Consider the following 16,126-nt stretch of genomic DNA (forward strand, 5'->3'; position numbering starts at 1 on the left):
AAAATTTGATCAAAATAGTACAAAGTTTTATTTAAAAAATTTGCAAAATAATGTTAATTTTTAACATATTTTTTAAACAAATAAATTTTTCAAAAATCAACTTAGGCCATATTATTGGCCTTCTAAAACAGAAAAATTTGCACTTTTAATTTTTTATCTAGGCCTAATAGTTCCTGAGATATTCGAGAAAATATGTTTTGCAACTCCAACTTTGGGGGCCATTTTCACCCCTTCAGCATGGACGATGGCCGATAAAAAAAAATACGTGTCAAATATTTTTTTGCGTTCTATATCATACTCAAAGCGCATCAAAATCGGCGATTGGCGATTGGGTAATGTCCCTTGTTAGTTAGTGTTTTGGTACAGTGCATTGTAATTGCCCTTTCTTGTCTTTCTCTTGCATAGCACGGGGTGTTCCACTAATATTAATAACAATAGTTTTTCGCTAATATCACGAAAACTAAAGTTTTCCGTCAATTATGCATAAGGAAAAACTCGTTCAGAATCATGCCACTAATAACGTATTAGAAGGACATAAAAATCGTTCGAAGTTGGTTTCAAAAGTTAACAACAATTTTCGCTAATATCTGGAAAAGAAAAGCTTTCCGTCAATTATGTAAGAGGAAAAAGTTGTCCAGAACCACGCACCTAATAACATATTCGAAGGACATTAAAATCATTCGAAGTTGATTTCAAAAGTTAACAACAATTTTTCGCTAATATCTCGAAAACTAAAGCTTTCCGCGAAATTTGTATAGGAACAAAATTGTTCAGAATCATGTCCGTGATAAGATATTAAAAGCTCACTAAAATCGAGAAAAGTTTATTTCAAAAGTTGCCTGTTGTTTTGCAATAACAATACTTTGCAATTAAAAAATGAAAAATTTTTTTATAATGGTACCAATGAGGAGTCAGAACCTACCAGATGCAAAAGGTTCCGTTTCGATCGGTCCACCCAGCTAGGCGTAATCGGCGAACATACATAGAAGAAAAAAAAAAGAAAAAAATCTGATCGAATTGAGTAACTTCCTCCTTTTTTGAAGTCGGCTAAAAATTGTACATAAATCTGGCTTTAAATGATTAACTTAACATTTGATTGATTCTGTGAAACATATTACTCATTTTAAATCGAAAACATAAAATAATTATTGCAAATTAAAAATATGTATATATACTTGATTACCGCCTGTCGAACTTAATACATAGGATAATTGATATATAATATACTGTCGGTAATTATCTAATACTGTCGGTAACAAAACTATTCTTACGGTGGGTAAATGAATAGAACACAAATCTATCATGGTGAAGAAAGCAAAAAATTCTTCCAGGGATGCTACACATGCTCGAAAATAAGGTAGAAAAATATTATATGTGTACTCTTACAATGATAGTACGCTAAACTCCTTATTAAGGGACACTTTCTAAGGGATACAAAAAACTAATTACGCCATCATGGGTACTTCGACTACTTTTTCCTTGATTACTTTCTTTATAAAAATTTACTGTGCATGTCTATTTCTTACAATTTAGAACTGCGCAAGGGTCAACGTTTATATAAGATAATAGCGGATCCCGCGCAACAAATTTTCTAACAATAAAAATTGGTCCAATTTAAAAACTAATTACGTCACAATTAAGAGTAGTCGATTTGATTTTTCTGTGTTAAGCCTCTTTGTAAACACTTTACTGCGCATGTCTATTTTTTACGGTTTAGGACTGCGCTGGAAGTCAAGATTAACTGATTAATTCCCCGTGCATAGCACGCGCGTTCCACAAGTTAGTAATTAAATGATTAAACAATAAGTTTAATTAAGTTATGCAGTGTATGAAAAAAGGTGAAAATAAAGAAAAATTAATCAACAATCATTGTGTACTTATTGTTACCTAACAAACCTAACAAAATAAAAATTTACATATTCGAAAGAGAGAATTTGTATCAAAAGAACATTAGAATTCCTGGAATTTGACGTTACCAAAATTCCAAGAAGTAGCATGAAAGATACCTCTTCATAACATGTGTCCTTCCGATACAAACTTTAAAATCGGTTACTGGAATTTAAAAAATCGCGCCACGGGAATTATTGGAAATGATGTCAGTAAAATTCTAAGAAGTGGCACGAAAGATATCTCCTCATGACTTATGTTCTCCTGATACAAATTTTCAAAATCGGTTGCTGGAAATTCAAAAATCGCGCTTGGGAATTCTTCGAATTTGTCGTCATGAAAATTCCAAGAAATGACACGAAAGATAACTCCTCATGGCTTATGTCCTCTTGATACAAATATTCAAAATCGGTTCGCGGAATTTCAAAAATCGCACCCGGGAATTCTTCGAATTTGTCGTCATGAAAATTACAATAGAACTTCGCTGATGGTGTATTACCGCTGAAGTGTAATCAATTAATTACCGACAGAATTCGGTCGGTACTTTTCACGTATTCATCATAGTTCAGCAGTTTGTTGTTAGATGACGCTGTTAACCGCATTTGTGGCGGTTTTTTTAAAAGATTGTTTCTTTTAACGAATGATTCTTACGACGCTCTAAGCGCCATCTTCTGTAACAGGAAGCAATGTTCTTAAAGCTGTGGCGCTGTTACAATTCTCGTCTGCTGACTATTTCATGAGTTTGGACATACGTGGATGACCGATCTCTTACATTTCGTTGTTAATACTTTCTGAGTTTTGTTTAGAGTTGTTGTGCATGAATAGGTTACTTTAGTATTCAAGTAAAGTCGCACGTGGTTTAGACATTAAACTAAGGTGTTTTATTAAAATAATGGCTTTGAAAGGAAAGGAAAAAAGTTTAGCAGATAAAATTAATTCATTAGTTACTCCAACACCAACAAATTTTGATTCTGACGATGAAGCTGAAGATACAAAAGCAAAAGTTATTGAACACGAAAGTGACGAAAGTGATAATTCGAAAAGCAATTTTGAAGTTTCAGAACTACGTAAACGAAATATAGATCCTTTGGATCAAATAGACGAAAGGTAAACAAAAATTTACTTATAACTGCATTTTTATTTCCAGCCACTTTCATTAGCATATATTTTATTATTATGTTATTAGCTAATATTTTTATATATATCATAGGTACAAAGGTAAAAAAGTTTCAAGAAAAGATGTATATCACCATGTAGATGATTTTAATTCATATAACTCGTCAGAAAGTATGGAGGAAAGTGATGACGATGTAAGTGATAATGATATTGATGATGAAAACGATGATCATAGTAATGAAAATGTTGAAAATTATGATGATAGTGACTATGAAAATGAAGAAAATAGTAATGAAAGCGATAATCTAAATGAATTAAGCAATGATAGGGAAAGTGATTTTGAGCAGCATTTTGGAAATAAACATAAAGTTACTTTTAAAGATAAAAATAGTAGTGATGATATTTCAACACAAGAAGAGAAAGATTTTCGTACAATGACACATACAAATGTGAAAGCTGATATTGATAAAGGCAATTGTGTCAGAAGTCAATTAAAACTCTGGGAAAGTTTATTAGAAATAAGAATAAAATTACAAAAGTGCTTAACTACAAGCAATCAAATGCCTCAATATGATGTTTATAAAAATTTTAAAACAAATGCAGAATATACAAAAAAAGCTGATGAAGCTAAAAGTAAATTGAAGACGTTATTAAACAATATGTTACAATTGCAAAATTTTCTTTTAAAACAGTATCCTGAAACAAAGAATCTGCTTACACAAAACAATAAAAGAAAAACTGAAGAAAATATAGATGAAGAACAAATGGACATGAATGATTCATTAGATGAAGAAATTCCTTCAGACACTGAAGATGAGAATGAAGCTAAAAATACATTAGTTTCAACTGAAAATGTTGCAGATTGTAATGAATACTTATTTAGGAAGAAAATGAAACTTAATGATTATGAAAAAATATTAAACGAAAATCATAAATCATACTCAGATTATAGGAATTCAGTTATACAAAAGTGGAATGAAAAAACAAAAATAGCTACTGGTAAATTAGAAAAAAATATGAATGAATCTACCTTAAAACAAATTGAATTTGCTTTAAGTGATAAAGAAAAAGCACGTAAGAAAAGTCGACTAAAGCGTTCAGAATATAAAATTATTGGCAAGATAGAAGCAGAAGATGATAATGATGGTAGAAGAATTCAAGAACATGACTCTGAAATTTATGATGACGATGATTTTTACCACCAATTATTAAGAGATTTAATTGAATATAAATCAAGTGATATTACTGATCCCATACAACTTAGTAAACAATGGATTCAATTACAAAATATGCGAAGTAAAATAAAAAGAAAAATAGATACCAGAGCTACCAAAGGTAGAAGAATAAGATATAATGTACATAATAAATTGGTAAATTTTATGGCTCCTATTACAGTAAATGATACATGGACAGATCATGCGAAAGATGAGTTGTACAGCTCCTTATTTGGTAAAATTAAACCAACAAATAGGGAAGTTAATAATTAAGTTCAGAGTAATTAATAGATCTGTAGATAATTTTATATACTATGTTAAAAATGTAAGGCTTATAGAAATTTTGTAATTTATGTAGAAAGAATTACAGTTGAAATTGTATAACAAAATAAATGTAATAATTATTTATACTGAAATTATCATAAATTTAAAAATCTCTTACATGATAATATAAAATTTATTTAAGACTGTCACTATATACTGTATATACTATGCAATAGAATATTTTGAATTACAAATAATTATTGTTTTATGAATAAATTAAATACATCGTTCATTTTTTGTGTTATCATAATTGAATTTGCTATTCCTTCCTCTCCGACTTTCTTCTAATCTTCCAGCATACCTTTCTATCTCTTGCACTCGTAATGCAACACTACTATATCAATTAAAAACAAATACCAAATATCACATCTAGAATACAAAAATACAAACATTATGAACTATAAACATACAGCATACCAATGTAATACAAATTTTATATAGAAATTTTACAAGATGAAATAAACACTTAAGAAGTTAGTTAGTTATTTATTTACTTCAAATTACAGAAGCTGGCGTGGAAGAGCCGCTGCTCTTATTCACCTCTTATACGATTAGTTACATGTTTCTTTAGTTTTAACAATAATAACACAGATGGCGCAGTAGAAGCCGCTTATCTCACTAACCTAAGCAAGTTTCTGCTCATAAAGTTTCTGACTTCGTGATCATATACACTGTGAAGAAAAATAAACACATAACAATGATAAAGTAAGAAATATAAAAGATAGAAAAAAAATATACCGAAATTTTGTAATACATTTATAAAGTATTTAAATATAGAACAAACAGTAAACAAAATTTTGCCTTTCGAATTGGACACACTATAATTCGTAAAAATTAGAAGTTGCGAAACTTTTTGTCCACTGGATATATATTTGCGGTGTCACAAGAATGCAGGCGTATTGCCATAGATTATAGAATAGATACAATCGAAAATGTGAACATGCATAGAAAGAACGGATTTTCGTCATATAAATATTGTATTCTTTTGTGAAACAAATAAATTTGATTATAAAACAATTACATTTATTTTGTAAGTATAATCATGTAGTTCTTTTATTATATTTCATTTGCTTCAATTTTGCATTTCGTACAAATTATAAGCCTACTTCGGTTATATTTTATTAACTGACAATTATGTATTCATGACATGCAGAAGGTGTACAGAACTAAGTACAGACTTAAAAAATATCTGTATATATAGAATATTATCGAATTGTTCTTTTCAAAAAGGTAGAGTAAATTTAATCTAATAAATTTCATGAAAGGATTAAAAATTGCATCTTAAAATTTATAATAATTTGTTATAAATAAATTAATAGTTATAACCATTAAGAATTTTCCTGTAAAATATTGTATTTGACTATATTTTTCAGATAAGATACATACAACTTTATGTATTTATTATGATCTAAGATTGCAATTGATTACATTTTTCTGTGGTTCTTAAATTATTTTTATTATGGCTCTTAGATCATTTTTACATCTAAATAATAACATGAATAAATGGTGAGTTATTTGATAGTTGATCATATAATATTAAATCAGTATTAAACCATAAACTTATAATTTTATCATTTTATATCTTTTGCAGTATTTTTACAATTGTACAGCTTAAATTTAAAACATATGTGGCTCAAGAATATGCACAAATTAGGAACTTTAGTAAACTAGCAGTCAAAAAAAGATTATCGAAATCTTCTATAACAAAAAATTTTCGTAGACCTGAAAGTAAAAATGGTTTTAAAATATTGAAACCATTCACCTTTACAATTATGGTAAGCATAAAATAAGTAATATAATTGTATTAATATATGTATTAAAAAAATAGAGTATTTATCATTTGGTAAAAATTTATGTTAGGGTACCTGCTTTTTTTTGTATATATAATAATATGGACTCTTAGTGCTTGAGATATTTTCTAAAGACCGTTGCTGGTACTGCAATGAATCTTGTACGTATTTGTGCATCTTGTGGTAGCATATGTATCAGCAATATTTTTTACCATTTCTCTATTGTTCTTGTAAACATAATGTTATTACTGTCAATTTATTGCACATAATAGCTGAACCAGAAATTAATTTCTTTTAAGTGATCAAATATTGAATGCACAATAATCAGTACTTTCATTTTATGGAATAAGATTTGGATCAGTATAGTTTAAAATAGAGAAACATCTAATGTGTGCGAGATTGCTTGTTAGTTTTTTCCAAATATCTCAAAAACCAAAAGAGACTAATAATTTATAGTGAAAGACACCCTACACATTATTTGAATTGTTGAAATGAGAGTGACGGTTCCATTGAGTTTCCAGCATGGTCACCTGATTTAATTCCACTTGGCTTTTTCTTATGAGATTATTTAAAGAATAAAATTTACACGAAATTTTTTACTACAGTGACTGAAAAGTAAAGTAAAAGTAAAGTAACGTACTATAGACAAACATGATAAAATATCAGTGGATACATTAAATAATGCAGATCATTTTATTGATTTTAAAAATACTATGATTCAAATGGTTGTTATGTTGAACCATATTTGTAAATAAATAATAATCGCTACGAATTTTAGAATTATTTAAACTATTAGTTTTTCGACATACATAGATCAGTATTTTTTTATAAAGAATCGAATTAAGAATTATAAAGAATTATTAAGAATTTTTTATAAAGAATGTCTGAAGGCATTTTTAGATGTATAAAAAAATACTTTATTTCATTTAAAAAAACAAAATTTGCTTTCATATGTCCTTGATGCGATCACTTACGAAAACATTAATGACATCAGAATATGCCCAACTTGATACCATTTATGTCTCCTATGAAACACTTTTCATTATGTGCAATAATAGTAAGAAAATCGAAATGTCAAAGTGAAAATAATGGCTAAAGTGTAAATCAGAGATGGCTTCCCTAAAGTAAATTTTTACCTGAGAGTTTACTCGTATCAAATTAATCTGAGCAAAATCATTTTTGTTACATTGTAAGTTTCACTGTTTTCATCAACCCAGTTTAGTGGAGCAACATTTATTGGTGCTGTCATTTGGGAATATGAGGGTATCAGAGAACGAACACACAGGATGATCAGAAGTTATAAGCAATGGGGAATACATGTTCGTATAATGAAGGACATATAAAGAACATAATGTAAAAAATAATGTTCATTAAACATTATTAAAAACTCAATTGTATTCAGCGAACAGGATGGAGAGGTGCAATGCAAGATTGGTGGGATAGTTTATCAGAAGGAGAAAAGATATTTGTTCCTATATGTTTCTTAAATATCCTGGTATTTTTATCATGGCATATACCTGCATTTCGAACAACAATGAATCAATATTTTTGTAGCAGTCCTGCATCTAGTAAGTCATATATCTCATGTTTTTACAGTCTAATTATTGAAACATTGAATTTTTTAATTTTGATTAAGGTGCTTTATGTTGGCCTCTACTATTGTCTACATTTTCTCACTATTCTCTTCTTCATTTAATGGCCAACATGTATGTATTACACAACTTCTCTACTTATGCTGTAAAAACATTGGGCAAAGAACAATTTGTGCTACTTTATTTAGTTAGTGGAGTGTTATCTGGTTTTACTAGTCATTTGTACAAACTTGCAATGGGTTTCCAAAATCCTTCATTAGGAGCTGTGAGTATTAATCAGATTTATATTTTTTTAAATTATAAAGGTCACATTAATAATACTAATATTGAGTAATATGTAATTCAGTCAGGAGCAGTTATGGGCATTATTGGATATAGTTGCATTGCATCTCCAGATATCTATCTTTCTATTATTTTTTTTCCTATGCTCAAATTTAAAGCAAGTACGGTAAGTTATTAATCTGACTGCATTTAATAAACTTTACTTTATGAATTAAATTATAATAAAAACATTTATTATTAGGCCATTAAGGTAATATTGGGAGTTGACGTAATGGGATGTCTTTTGCGATGGCAGCGTTTTGATCATGCAGCACATTTGGGTGGAGCATTATTTGGAATGTAAGTATATTTATATTGAAATTATAACAAATTTACATATTCATATCTTATTTATTATAGTTTTTGGCAATTATGGGGAAGTGCCAATATATGGCAAAAACGTGAACCAGTATTAATGTTTTGGCATCAATTACGTGAAAAATCAGGATCTCGTTAATGTTTCTTTAGTGTATAACTATTATTTCTATACCAATTTTGAAAATTGGAAATTTAAAAATTGTAAAAAATCAAATAAAGTATGTATAAATTATATAAGGAAAAGATAAATGTTTTCTATGAATATTTAAAAAAATAATTTGAAAATAAAACACAAAAAAAAGAGACTGATTGCTTAATATTTTTTGCATCATTTTAAGTATTTAATTCAAATTTAATTTTCACTTATCCTAAAACAAAATGGTGTTTGTTATATATAATAGTATTAAAAATTCATTTTTAATCTATTCACAACAGTGTCTGTTTCATATGTAAAAACCAAATCATAAGCAGTACAAGATGTACAAGGTATATTTGTTATAAAATATAAGAAAACGTTACAATAAACTTTAAATACAGGAACTATAATATTCTTATGAAATTGTAATAAATGTATATTTCGTATTCTTTCTCTTTATGTTCTGTTATATATTTGTTGTGTCTATTGATGTTCATTATGTCTTTAGTGTACTAGTACATCATACAAATATACTTGACGTATTAGTACATCATCTGTTACGAATGAGTTAATATATAAGAAATTTAAAAGTATACATTAAATTAGCTCTTAAGATATTTTACATGATGCTTAATATGATCTTCAATAAATGTAGCTATGAAAAAGTAACTATGATCATAGCCTTCTTGAAATCTAAGAAACAGTGATAAACCAGCATCTGTTGCAACAGTTAACAAGTTCTCTGGTAATAGTTGTCCATCTTTTAAAAATTTATCTTCTTTTCCCTAAAATTACATAACACAGATTTTACTTATTGTCAGTTTTTTTAATACATATATGTGTGATAATATACCTGATCGACTAAAATATCCAAAGGAGGTCCATTATACTTTTTAGTCAATTCAGTAGCATCCCAATCTTTCCATGCAACATTAGTATCTGTACCACCCAAATAGCCAGAAAAGGCTTTTTTACCCCATGGGCATTGAATTGGGTTGCTTATAGGTGCAAATGCAGAAACAGTTTTATATAAACCAGGATTTTTTAAAGCACATATTAAAGCTCCATGACCACCCATACTGTTAATAAAAATATTTTTATATTTATAGTAATTAAATAATTTGATACACATATTAAATTATTTTGTTCTATTTTACCTATGTCCCATTATAGATTGTTTGTTTGGTAAAACTGGAAATTTTGCATTAATCAGAGCTGGTAATTCTTTGGCCACATAGCTATACATTCTGTAATTTTTATTCCATGGTTCTTTTGTTGCATCAACATAAAAGCCAGCACCAGTTCCAAAATCCCAATCATCATCTTCTCCAGGTATATTAAGATTACGAGGACTTGTATCAGGTGCAACTAGAACTACTCCATGCTCAGAAGCATATTTTTGAGCACCAGCTTTTTGAACAAAATTTGCTTCTGTACATGTTAAACCAGATAACCAATAGATAACAGGGACAGGTCCTTCTTCCACTTGTGGTGGAAGAAAAATTCCAAAATTCATTTTACATCCCAGTTCATGGCTATATAATAAATGAAAATTAGTGACAATAATTTTTTATTTCTAATTAATAAATATAAACTTGTCGTACCTCTCGTGCGAATAGACCTTTTGCCATCCGCCAAAGATTTTATTACTAGAAACTTCAGTAATATCAGTAGACATCTGAAATTATTTTTTGATAATAAAATAATTTAATCTTTACTTTTCAATCATATCCTCAATTTTACTGTAATGTTACTTTTTATCACTAAAAGGTTATATGGATGCTCTTAACACAAAACTAAGATCATGCGATATTTTTACATTTGTGATTGAGTTCGTATTATTAAATAGAAATATGTAATTAATATTGTTGAAATAATTTTGTGTTAATATTATTAAATATAAACATATATTTAATTAGGAACAAATTTTACTTTGCATAACGTACCTTGTATCGTATGAAATTATACGTTTAGTATCGTTTCATATAACAGAGTCTGAATAACTGTATGATTCGTAAATAGTATGTATAAGTGATGATAACGTGTTTTCTTTCTTTTTATTTCAAATATTAACTCGCACAATTTTATGTTTTAAGTTCTTTGATAACGATAATATATGTAACCTTACAGTGATTAAAAAGTTTTGATAAATATTAGAAGTAGTGTTTATATCAATTATTTTCACTTTATTATGCGTAAATTTAAGTACTAGTTACTGTAATATATGGTTTTTATTTTATTTCGTGCAGCTTAATACAGCGAATAAAAATGTATTGGTATATAATGTATAAAAAAAAATGAAATTAAAAAGTCCTCTTTATTGACTGTGTTTGCAAAGGAGTTTTCACACGTTGTTGCCTGTGTTTTATACACTTTTTTGACGAGCTTGTTGCTGAAACAGCTGAAATAATTACCATGTGAATAAATTATATATTACCGATAAAGATACTTAGGATTTAATAGTAATTATAATTTTTATATGGCAATATAGTACTTAGATTACTATATTTATCTATATGCACTTATTTGTTTAATAAATAATAAATACATGTATTAGCATACTTTCAAATTCTGGTTCTATATTGACAATATTTCCAATACTTTCTCTAGATGACCCACAAATGCTTCCACGATTTGTACTTTTTGACTCATAATCTATTGAATTTGTGCTACTATGACATTGACTTGATAGTGGTGATTGATTGAATATTGGAATTGATGGTAATTCTATGTTTTTAACCGCTAAAAGTTTTTTAATATAAGCTTCAGTTTCTATGTGATGAACTGTAAATTCTGCAATATCTTGCAAAACAATTGAATTTTGTTCTTGAAGTTCACGTAGCTGCACCTCCTTCTAATAAATGTAAAATGTAATTACAAAAAGTTTATCAGTCATACATTTTATGTACATAAAATATTTTAGACAAGTTACAAACCTCCTGTATAAGTACTGTATTGTCCCCAGTATTTATACATTTTCGTTGAAGACTTTTTTTCACATTTAGCAGATTTTTATCAGCTCTTGATATTTTTTCTTTTTGTTCTTGAATTTGTTGTTTTAAATTAGTTAGATATTGATTTTTATTTTCTTTTTGTTCTTGAGCTTCATCTATATCTTTAAGAATTTTTGCATAGACCTCTTGTAATTTCTATAAAAATTGTTATTTAAAAAATGATTATACCTTTTACTTTTAAAATATCATTATGTTAAATACATTATAAAATACCTGCATATCTTTGGTTAATGATTGCAATTCTTCTTTTTTTTCTTTCAAGTTCTGTTCTGCATTTTGAAGTTCATTATGTAATTTGTTACGTTCTTCTAATTCAGATTTGTTATCCTCATCTGCATTCAAAGTAACTTTATATTTGTCATTACAAGTATTTATTATTCGTAATGTATTTTCCATAGCTTGTATTTCTTGTTCAGTTTTCCTGATTGTTTCATCTAATTTATCACCTTCTTCTTGCAAAAGGTATTTTTCTTGTGCATTTTGAATTTTCAAGTGGATAGTATTTACTGGCGTACCATCACTATTAGTTCCTAGTAATGCTACACTGTTATCATATCTTGCTTGCAATTGTTTTATTCGTATTTTTCTTTCTGCAATAGCACATTTTAATTCTGAGCATTCATTACTAGCAACTCTTTTTTGAATGTTAAGTGATTCTTTCTGTATTGCAATTTCTGTTTTACGTTCTCGTATTGCCTAAATAATTATAATATACTGGTTAAATAAAAATTTTAATAGTTGTATATAATGTATTATATAATAAAATTCAATTAATATACTTATTGTATTGATTACTATTATCTTATTAAAAACTTACAGCTTCTAATTCAAGTTGGTATCTTTCCAAATCATATACATTGTTTCCAAGATTACATATTGTCTTTTCCATTTGCGATACCTTTAGCCGTAACATACCTTCTTCTACTTGTTTCTCTTCATAACGATTTTGAGCAGATTTTAGCTCTTTTTCTCCAGCATTCATGAAAAGAATAAGATCTTGCCTTTTATTTTTTAAAGACTCCAATTCAGTATTGTCATTTGCCATATTATTTGATATTTTTCTCATGTCATCCTATACAACAAAATAGGTATGTTCATTATTATTATAGATACAAATAATCGTAATATGTTTGAAATTATTTGAAATTATGTATTTAAAGAAAACTTACTTCTAAACTTATAATTTGTTTTTGTAATAACTTGAATATTTTCGTTTTCTCATTTAAAGTATTTTGTAGTTCTTCAATCTTTTGTTGTTTTCTTTCTACTTCAGACTTGTCATATTCAAGACCTTTTAATCTATCTAATTTCATCTCAGATTTTTGTAATTCAAATTCCACTTGATACAATACTTCTTTCTTTTCCTCTAGTACCTGTTCATCCTTACTATGTAATTTACCTAAATATTCGAATTTTTTAGACTCTTTCTGATACTGCATCTTCTGAAGTTTATGCTCATTCTCTAAATCTTTTATTTGATGAACTACACGTAAACTTGATGTTTGCAATCGATTTATTTCTTTTATTATTTTAGACTTTTTTTTTTCTTGTTCCTACATTAGTTTTATGTATTATTTTATATGTTATAAATATATTACTATAATTACTATGAAAGTAGTGTAAATGAATACCGTGATCATATCCTCGACTTCCTTTGCTTTTTCTTCTATATCTAATTTTTGATTATCAATGTCATGTAATTTTGTAGTTAAATCAGATACTTGTTTATTTAATTTCTCCAGTTTTGCATGTTTTGTTTGAATTTGTACTTCTTTATGTTTTATGCCTGCTTGCATTTGTTGCATATGTTGAGCTAGTTTTTTCACACTATTATTGTATACAATTAACTGAAATTCAAGCAAAATTGAAATCCTGAAAATGTAAATTATATGAATGTCCTCAGAGACATTATTCCTTTTTAATCTACATCCTTACTTGATTTTCATATGTACTAAATGTTTCTTTCAGTTTTTGTTGCTCGTCTTTCATTTTAAAAAGATCTTTTTCCAATTTATTAATTGATTCTTCAACTAGTTTGTTATTATCATTCTGTTCCTTTAAAAATCGTTCTGATTCCTCAAGTACTTTTTTTTTATCTTGCATAATTTCATGTAACGTTTCAATTTCCTACATAATATTATTTTATAAAATATTAATTTTAAAACATTTGTAACTCTTAAAAAAAGTTTATATATTAGATTTAAAATAAATTTCATAATTTATGTTTTTTAATAGTAACATATTTATTATAAGAAAGTAATTTAATACTTGTATAATATTTTTGATATCATTATTTCTTTGCTGTAACATGGTTACACTCTCTCTCCATTGATTAAATATTTGTTGATATTCTACTAATGTTTGATCATATAATGTTGATGTTCGACTAAGAATAATTTCCATCTCTTGTGCCTCATTAGTTATTTTAATGATAGTATTATGATATGACTGTAATTCTTTACTAAGTTTTTGCCTTTTTAACTCTAGTTCCTGAATTATAAAATAGTTGAATGAATAAAAACATGATTATTAATATAAACCATTATAGTTCGATTTATTTTGTTGCTTATTTACCTTATATTCCTTTAAATCTTCTTTTATATATTGTTCTATTAATTGATTATTATCTTCGTTTTGATTTAACATTTCTTCCAATTCGCGTAAACCTTTTTCGTCATATTTAATTGTTTCTTTTGAAATTTCTATTTTTCTTGTCATTCTTTCTAATTCTTTTTCAATATTTGATACTATTTCATTCACTGATTTCCACTCTTTTTCAAAATCTCGCGCTTCTTGACGAAGATTGGATTCCGTGCTACAACTCAGTCGGTAATAATGATTTTCACTTTCAAGTTGTGCAGAATGAGTATTTATAATATTTTGATTCATATCTTGTTCTATCATTAAATTATTGATACGTTTTTTCATCATTTTAATTCGTTCCTCCGTAGATTCGAGTTTTGCGGTCAAATTTTGTTTCAATTTCATTTTTCTTTCAATCTTTTAGTAACAAAATTTTTTAATTAATGAAAATAATTATTAAGGATTATAATAACAGTAACAATAATTATCTTGTATGTTATTGTAAAATTCTGTTATAAACTATTATAATGTGTGCAAGTTTAATTTTTACATAACATTTACGCATACTACTGTGCAAAAAATTACTATGTTAAAAATAAAAAAAAAAGCAGTATTCAACGTAAATAATTGTTGTGTGTAAAATGAATGAAACTAGCAGAATATGAATGAAGTGCATTACTTCTTCTTCTAATTGTCTGTTCTCTTCGTTTGCTACCGGTATTCGAAATCCATCTTGCCATCCTAACGCAGTCAAAACTTCGTCAATATTATTATTTATAGCCATATTTAGACTTTATGCCTTTTCAATACAATTCTTTGAAAAATAAGTAGGTATATATCATAAAGTTTTAATACGCGTAAAGAAATATGTGTATTTTGGCGTCATAGTAACGATGGTCGCCCATAATAACATTAAACATAGCAACCTTAGTTCTCATGTTATACTGTTCTTATAGCTTCTGTTATACTAATTAATACTTCTAAGGGTGAAAGAGGGTGGAATTTCAAAGCAGCAATTTTTATTTTAATATTACATATGAAATTAATTTATTGAGTTACTAACGAAGTTGACGATAAGACGGTACGCGTTCGTAGTACGCAGGGCCGAGCATACCATAGGGCCTGTTGTGCCTGCCGTTTATGTAGTAGCGAACACAATAATCTTTTTTAGAGGAAGTAACGATGTAAAGATAAAAACATCATGATGTGTTAATATTTGATTCACAAATTCTTAAATATAGAAATGTGAAAATTCAGAAATTTAGGAATTTGTAAATTTGAGAATTTTGAGGCTTGAGGATTTAGAGATTTTGAAAGTTGGAAAATTTAGGATCTTAAAAAATTACGGATTTATATCAAATTTGTTAAAATTACGTGTTTTATTTCTTGAAGGCAAAGTAATGGGAGGTTCCTCTTCCTACAATAGCTCTTATTTTATTTTAATTTTTCATTTTAGTCGGTAACTGAATGAATAAACAATAAATATGTAAATAAATAAGTACGAATAAATGTTCAGAAAATTAGTTAGTCACATTTGTTCTTTATTCTTATCTGTTTATTAGTTTATTGACTTATTTGTTAATTAATATGAAAAATCAAAATATTTTAATTAAGACGATAAACGCCAGGGGTCTCAAGGCATATACTCCATCTACACTCCTGTGTGTTCTGGCCGCACGCCGATTGGCTAACTTTAATTGTTAGTTATGCGATAGATAATGGTCTGAGCCAAAATTGGAAAAACAACTTTTACTCCCAAATTCCATCCTCTTTTATCTTCTATAATATTAATTATAAAAATGAATAGGTGATCATGTATTTCTTTGTTCTA

General features: G+C 27.6%; 4 protein-coding genes and 1 long non-coding RNA gene across 6 annotated transcripts; 2 read left to right on the forward strand and 3 right to left on the reverse strand.

The window, feature by feature from the left end:
- The first annotated feature begins 2,591 nt into the window (after positions 1–2,591).
- Positions 2,592–4,773, forward strand: Aatf (Apoptosis antagonizing transcription factor). The gene is made up of 2 exons (XM_003705567.3): positions 2,592–2,994; positions 3,098–4,773. Exons 1-2 carry the CDS (start codon positions 2,780–2,782, stop codon positions 4,488–4,490), a joined length of 1,608 nt encoding a protein of 535 aa, XP_003705615.1. The 5' UTR covers positions 2,592–2,779; the 3' UTR covers positions 4,491–4,773.
- On the reverse strand, positions 2,620–5,353 carry LOC143264512 (uncharacterized). Its single transcript, XR_013038250.1, has 2 exons — positions 5,036–5,353; positions 2,620–4,910 (listed from the first exon to the last, which is right to left on the reverse strand). It is a non-coding gene; the product is annotated as an uncharacterized LOC143264512 (long non-coding RNA).
- Positions 5,354–5,474: 121 nt separating this feature from the next.
- On the forward strand, positions 5,475–8,874 carry rho-7 (rhomboid family intramembrane serine protease rho-7). 2 transcript variants are annotated; one of them, XM_076531981.1, is made up of 9 exons: positions 5,475–5,571; positions 5,915–6,047; positions 6,133–6,316; positions 7,549–7,650; positions 7,734–7,899; positions 7,968–8,188; positions 8,270–8,371; positions 8,447–8,544; positions 8,605–8,874. In XM_076531981.1, the coding sequence occupies exons 2-9, from the start codon at positions 6,001–6,003 to the stop codon at positions 8,699–8,701; spliced, it is 1,017 nt and encodes a 338-aa protein (XP_076388096.1). In that variant the 5' UTR covers positions 5,475–5,571; positions 5,915–6,000; the 3' UTR covers positions 8,702–8,874. The 2 variants fall into 2 exon arrangements, with proteins under 2 accessions (XP_076388096.1, XP_003705616.2); XM_003705568.3 differs by lacking the exon at positions 5,475–5,571 and adding an exon at positions 5,627–5,771.
- A 159-nt stretch (positions 8,875–9,033) lies between these two features.
- Positions 9,034–10,790, reverse strand: LOC105663205 (S-formylglutathione hydrolase). The gene is made up of 5 exons (XM_012290720.2): positions 10,645–10,790; positions 10,303–10,376; positions 9,856–10,233; positions 9,552–9,777; positions 9,034–9,483 (listed from the first exon to the last, which is right to left on the reverse strand). The coding sequence occupies exons 2-5, from the start codon at positions 10,374–10,376 to the stop codon at positions 9,301–9,303; spliced, it is 861 nt and encodes a 286-aa protein (XP_012146110.1). The 5' UTR covers positions 10,645–10,790; the 3' UTR covers positions 9,034–9,300.
- A 206-nt stretch (positions 10,791–10,996) lies between these two features.
- LOC100883184 (Coiled-coil domain containing protein 39) lies at positions 10,997–16,109 on the reverse strand. The gene is made up of 11 exons (XM_012290721.2): positions 14,975–16,109; positions 14,287–14,712; positions 13,981–14,202; positions 13,648–13,839; positions 13,344–13,559; positions 12,882–13,265; positions 12,530–12,784; positions 11,926–12,408; positions 11,635–11,847; positions 11,261–11,552; positions 10,997–11,099 (listed from the first exon to the last, which is right to left on the reverse strand). The coding sequence occupies exons 1-11, from the start codon at positions 15,077–15,079 to the stop codon at positions 11,002–11,004; spliced, it is 2,886 nt and encodes a 961-aa protein (XP_012146111.2). The 5' UTR covers positions 15,080–16,109; the 3' UTR covers positions 10,997–11,001.
- Positions 16,110–16,126: the final 17 nt, after the last annotated feature.

Source organism: Megachile rotundata, chromosome 5 (genome assembly GCF_050947335.1).
Source record: "Megachile rotundata isolate GNS110a chromosome 5, iyMegRotu1, whole genome shotgun sequence".
Taxonomy (NCBI): Eukaryota; Metazoa; Arthropoda; class Insecta; order Hymenoptera; family Megachilidae; genus Megachile; species Megachile rotundata.

Bases quoted from the DNA above. Each gene is read 5' to 3' on its own strand.
- Aatf (XM_003705567.3), top strand. From the start codon at position 2,780: ATGGCTTTGAAAGGAAAGGAAAAAAGTTTAGCAGATAAAATTAATTCA. The intron at 2,995-3,097 runs GTAAACAAAAAT...TATATATCATAG, and splicing joins TTGGATCAAATAGACGAAAG to GTACAAAGGTAAAAAAGTTT.
- rho-7 (XM_076531981.1), top strand. From the start codon at position 6,001: ATGGCTCTTAGATCATTTTTACATCTAAATAATAACATGAATAAATG. The intron at 8,372-8,446 runs GTAAGTTATTAA...ATTTATTATTAG, and splicing joins TCAAATTTAAAGCAAGTACG to GCCATTAAGGTAATATTGGG. The intron at 8,545-8,604 runs GTAAGTATATTT...TATTTATTATAG, and splicing joins GGTGGAGCATTATTTGGAAT to TTTTTGGCAATTATGGGGAA.
- LOC105663205 (XM_012290720.2), bottom strand. From the start codon at position 10,376: ATGTCTACTGATATTACTGAAGTTTCTAGTAATAAAATCTTTGGCGGA. The intron at 10,234-10,302 runs GTACGACAAGTT...TTTATTATATAG, and splicing joins AAGGTCTATTCGCACGAGAG to CCATGAACTGGGATGTAAAA. The intron at 9,778-9,855 runs GTAAAATAGAAC...TTTTATTAACAG, and splicing joins CAATCTATAATGGGACATAG to TATGGGTGGTCATGGAGCTT.
- LOC100883184 (XM_012290721.2), bottom strand. From the start codon at position 15,079: ATGGCTATAAATAATAATATTGACGAAGTTTTGACTGCGTTAGGATGG. The intron at 13,560-13,647 runs GTAAGGATGTAG...CTTGAATTTCAG, and splicing joins TTAGTACATATGAAAATCAA to TTAATTGTATACAATAATAG. The intron at 12,409-12,529 runs GTAAGTTTTTAA...ATAATTATTTAG, and splicing joins ACCAACTTGAATTAGAAGCT to GCAATACGAGAACGTAAAAC.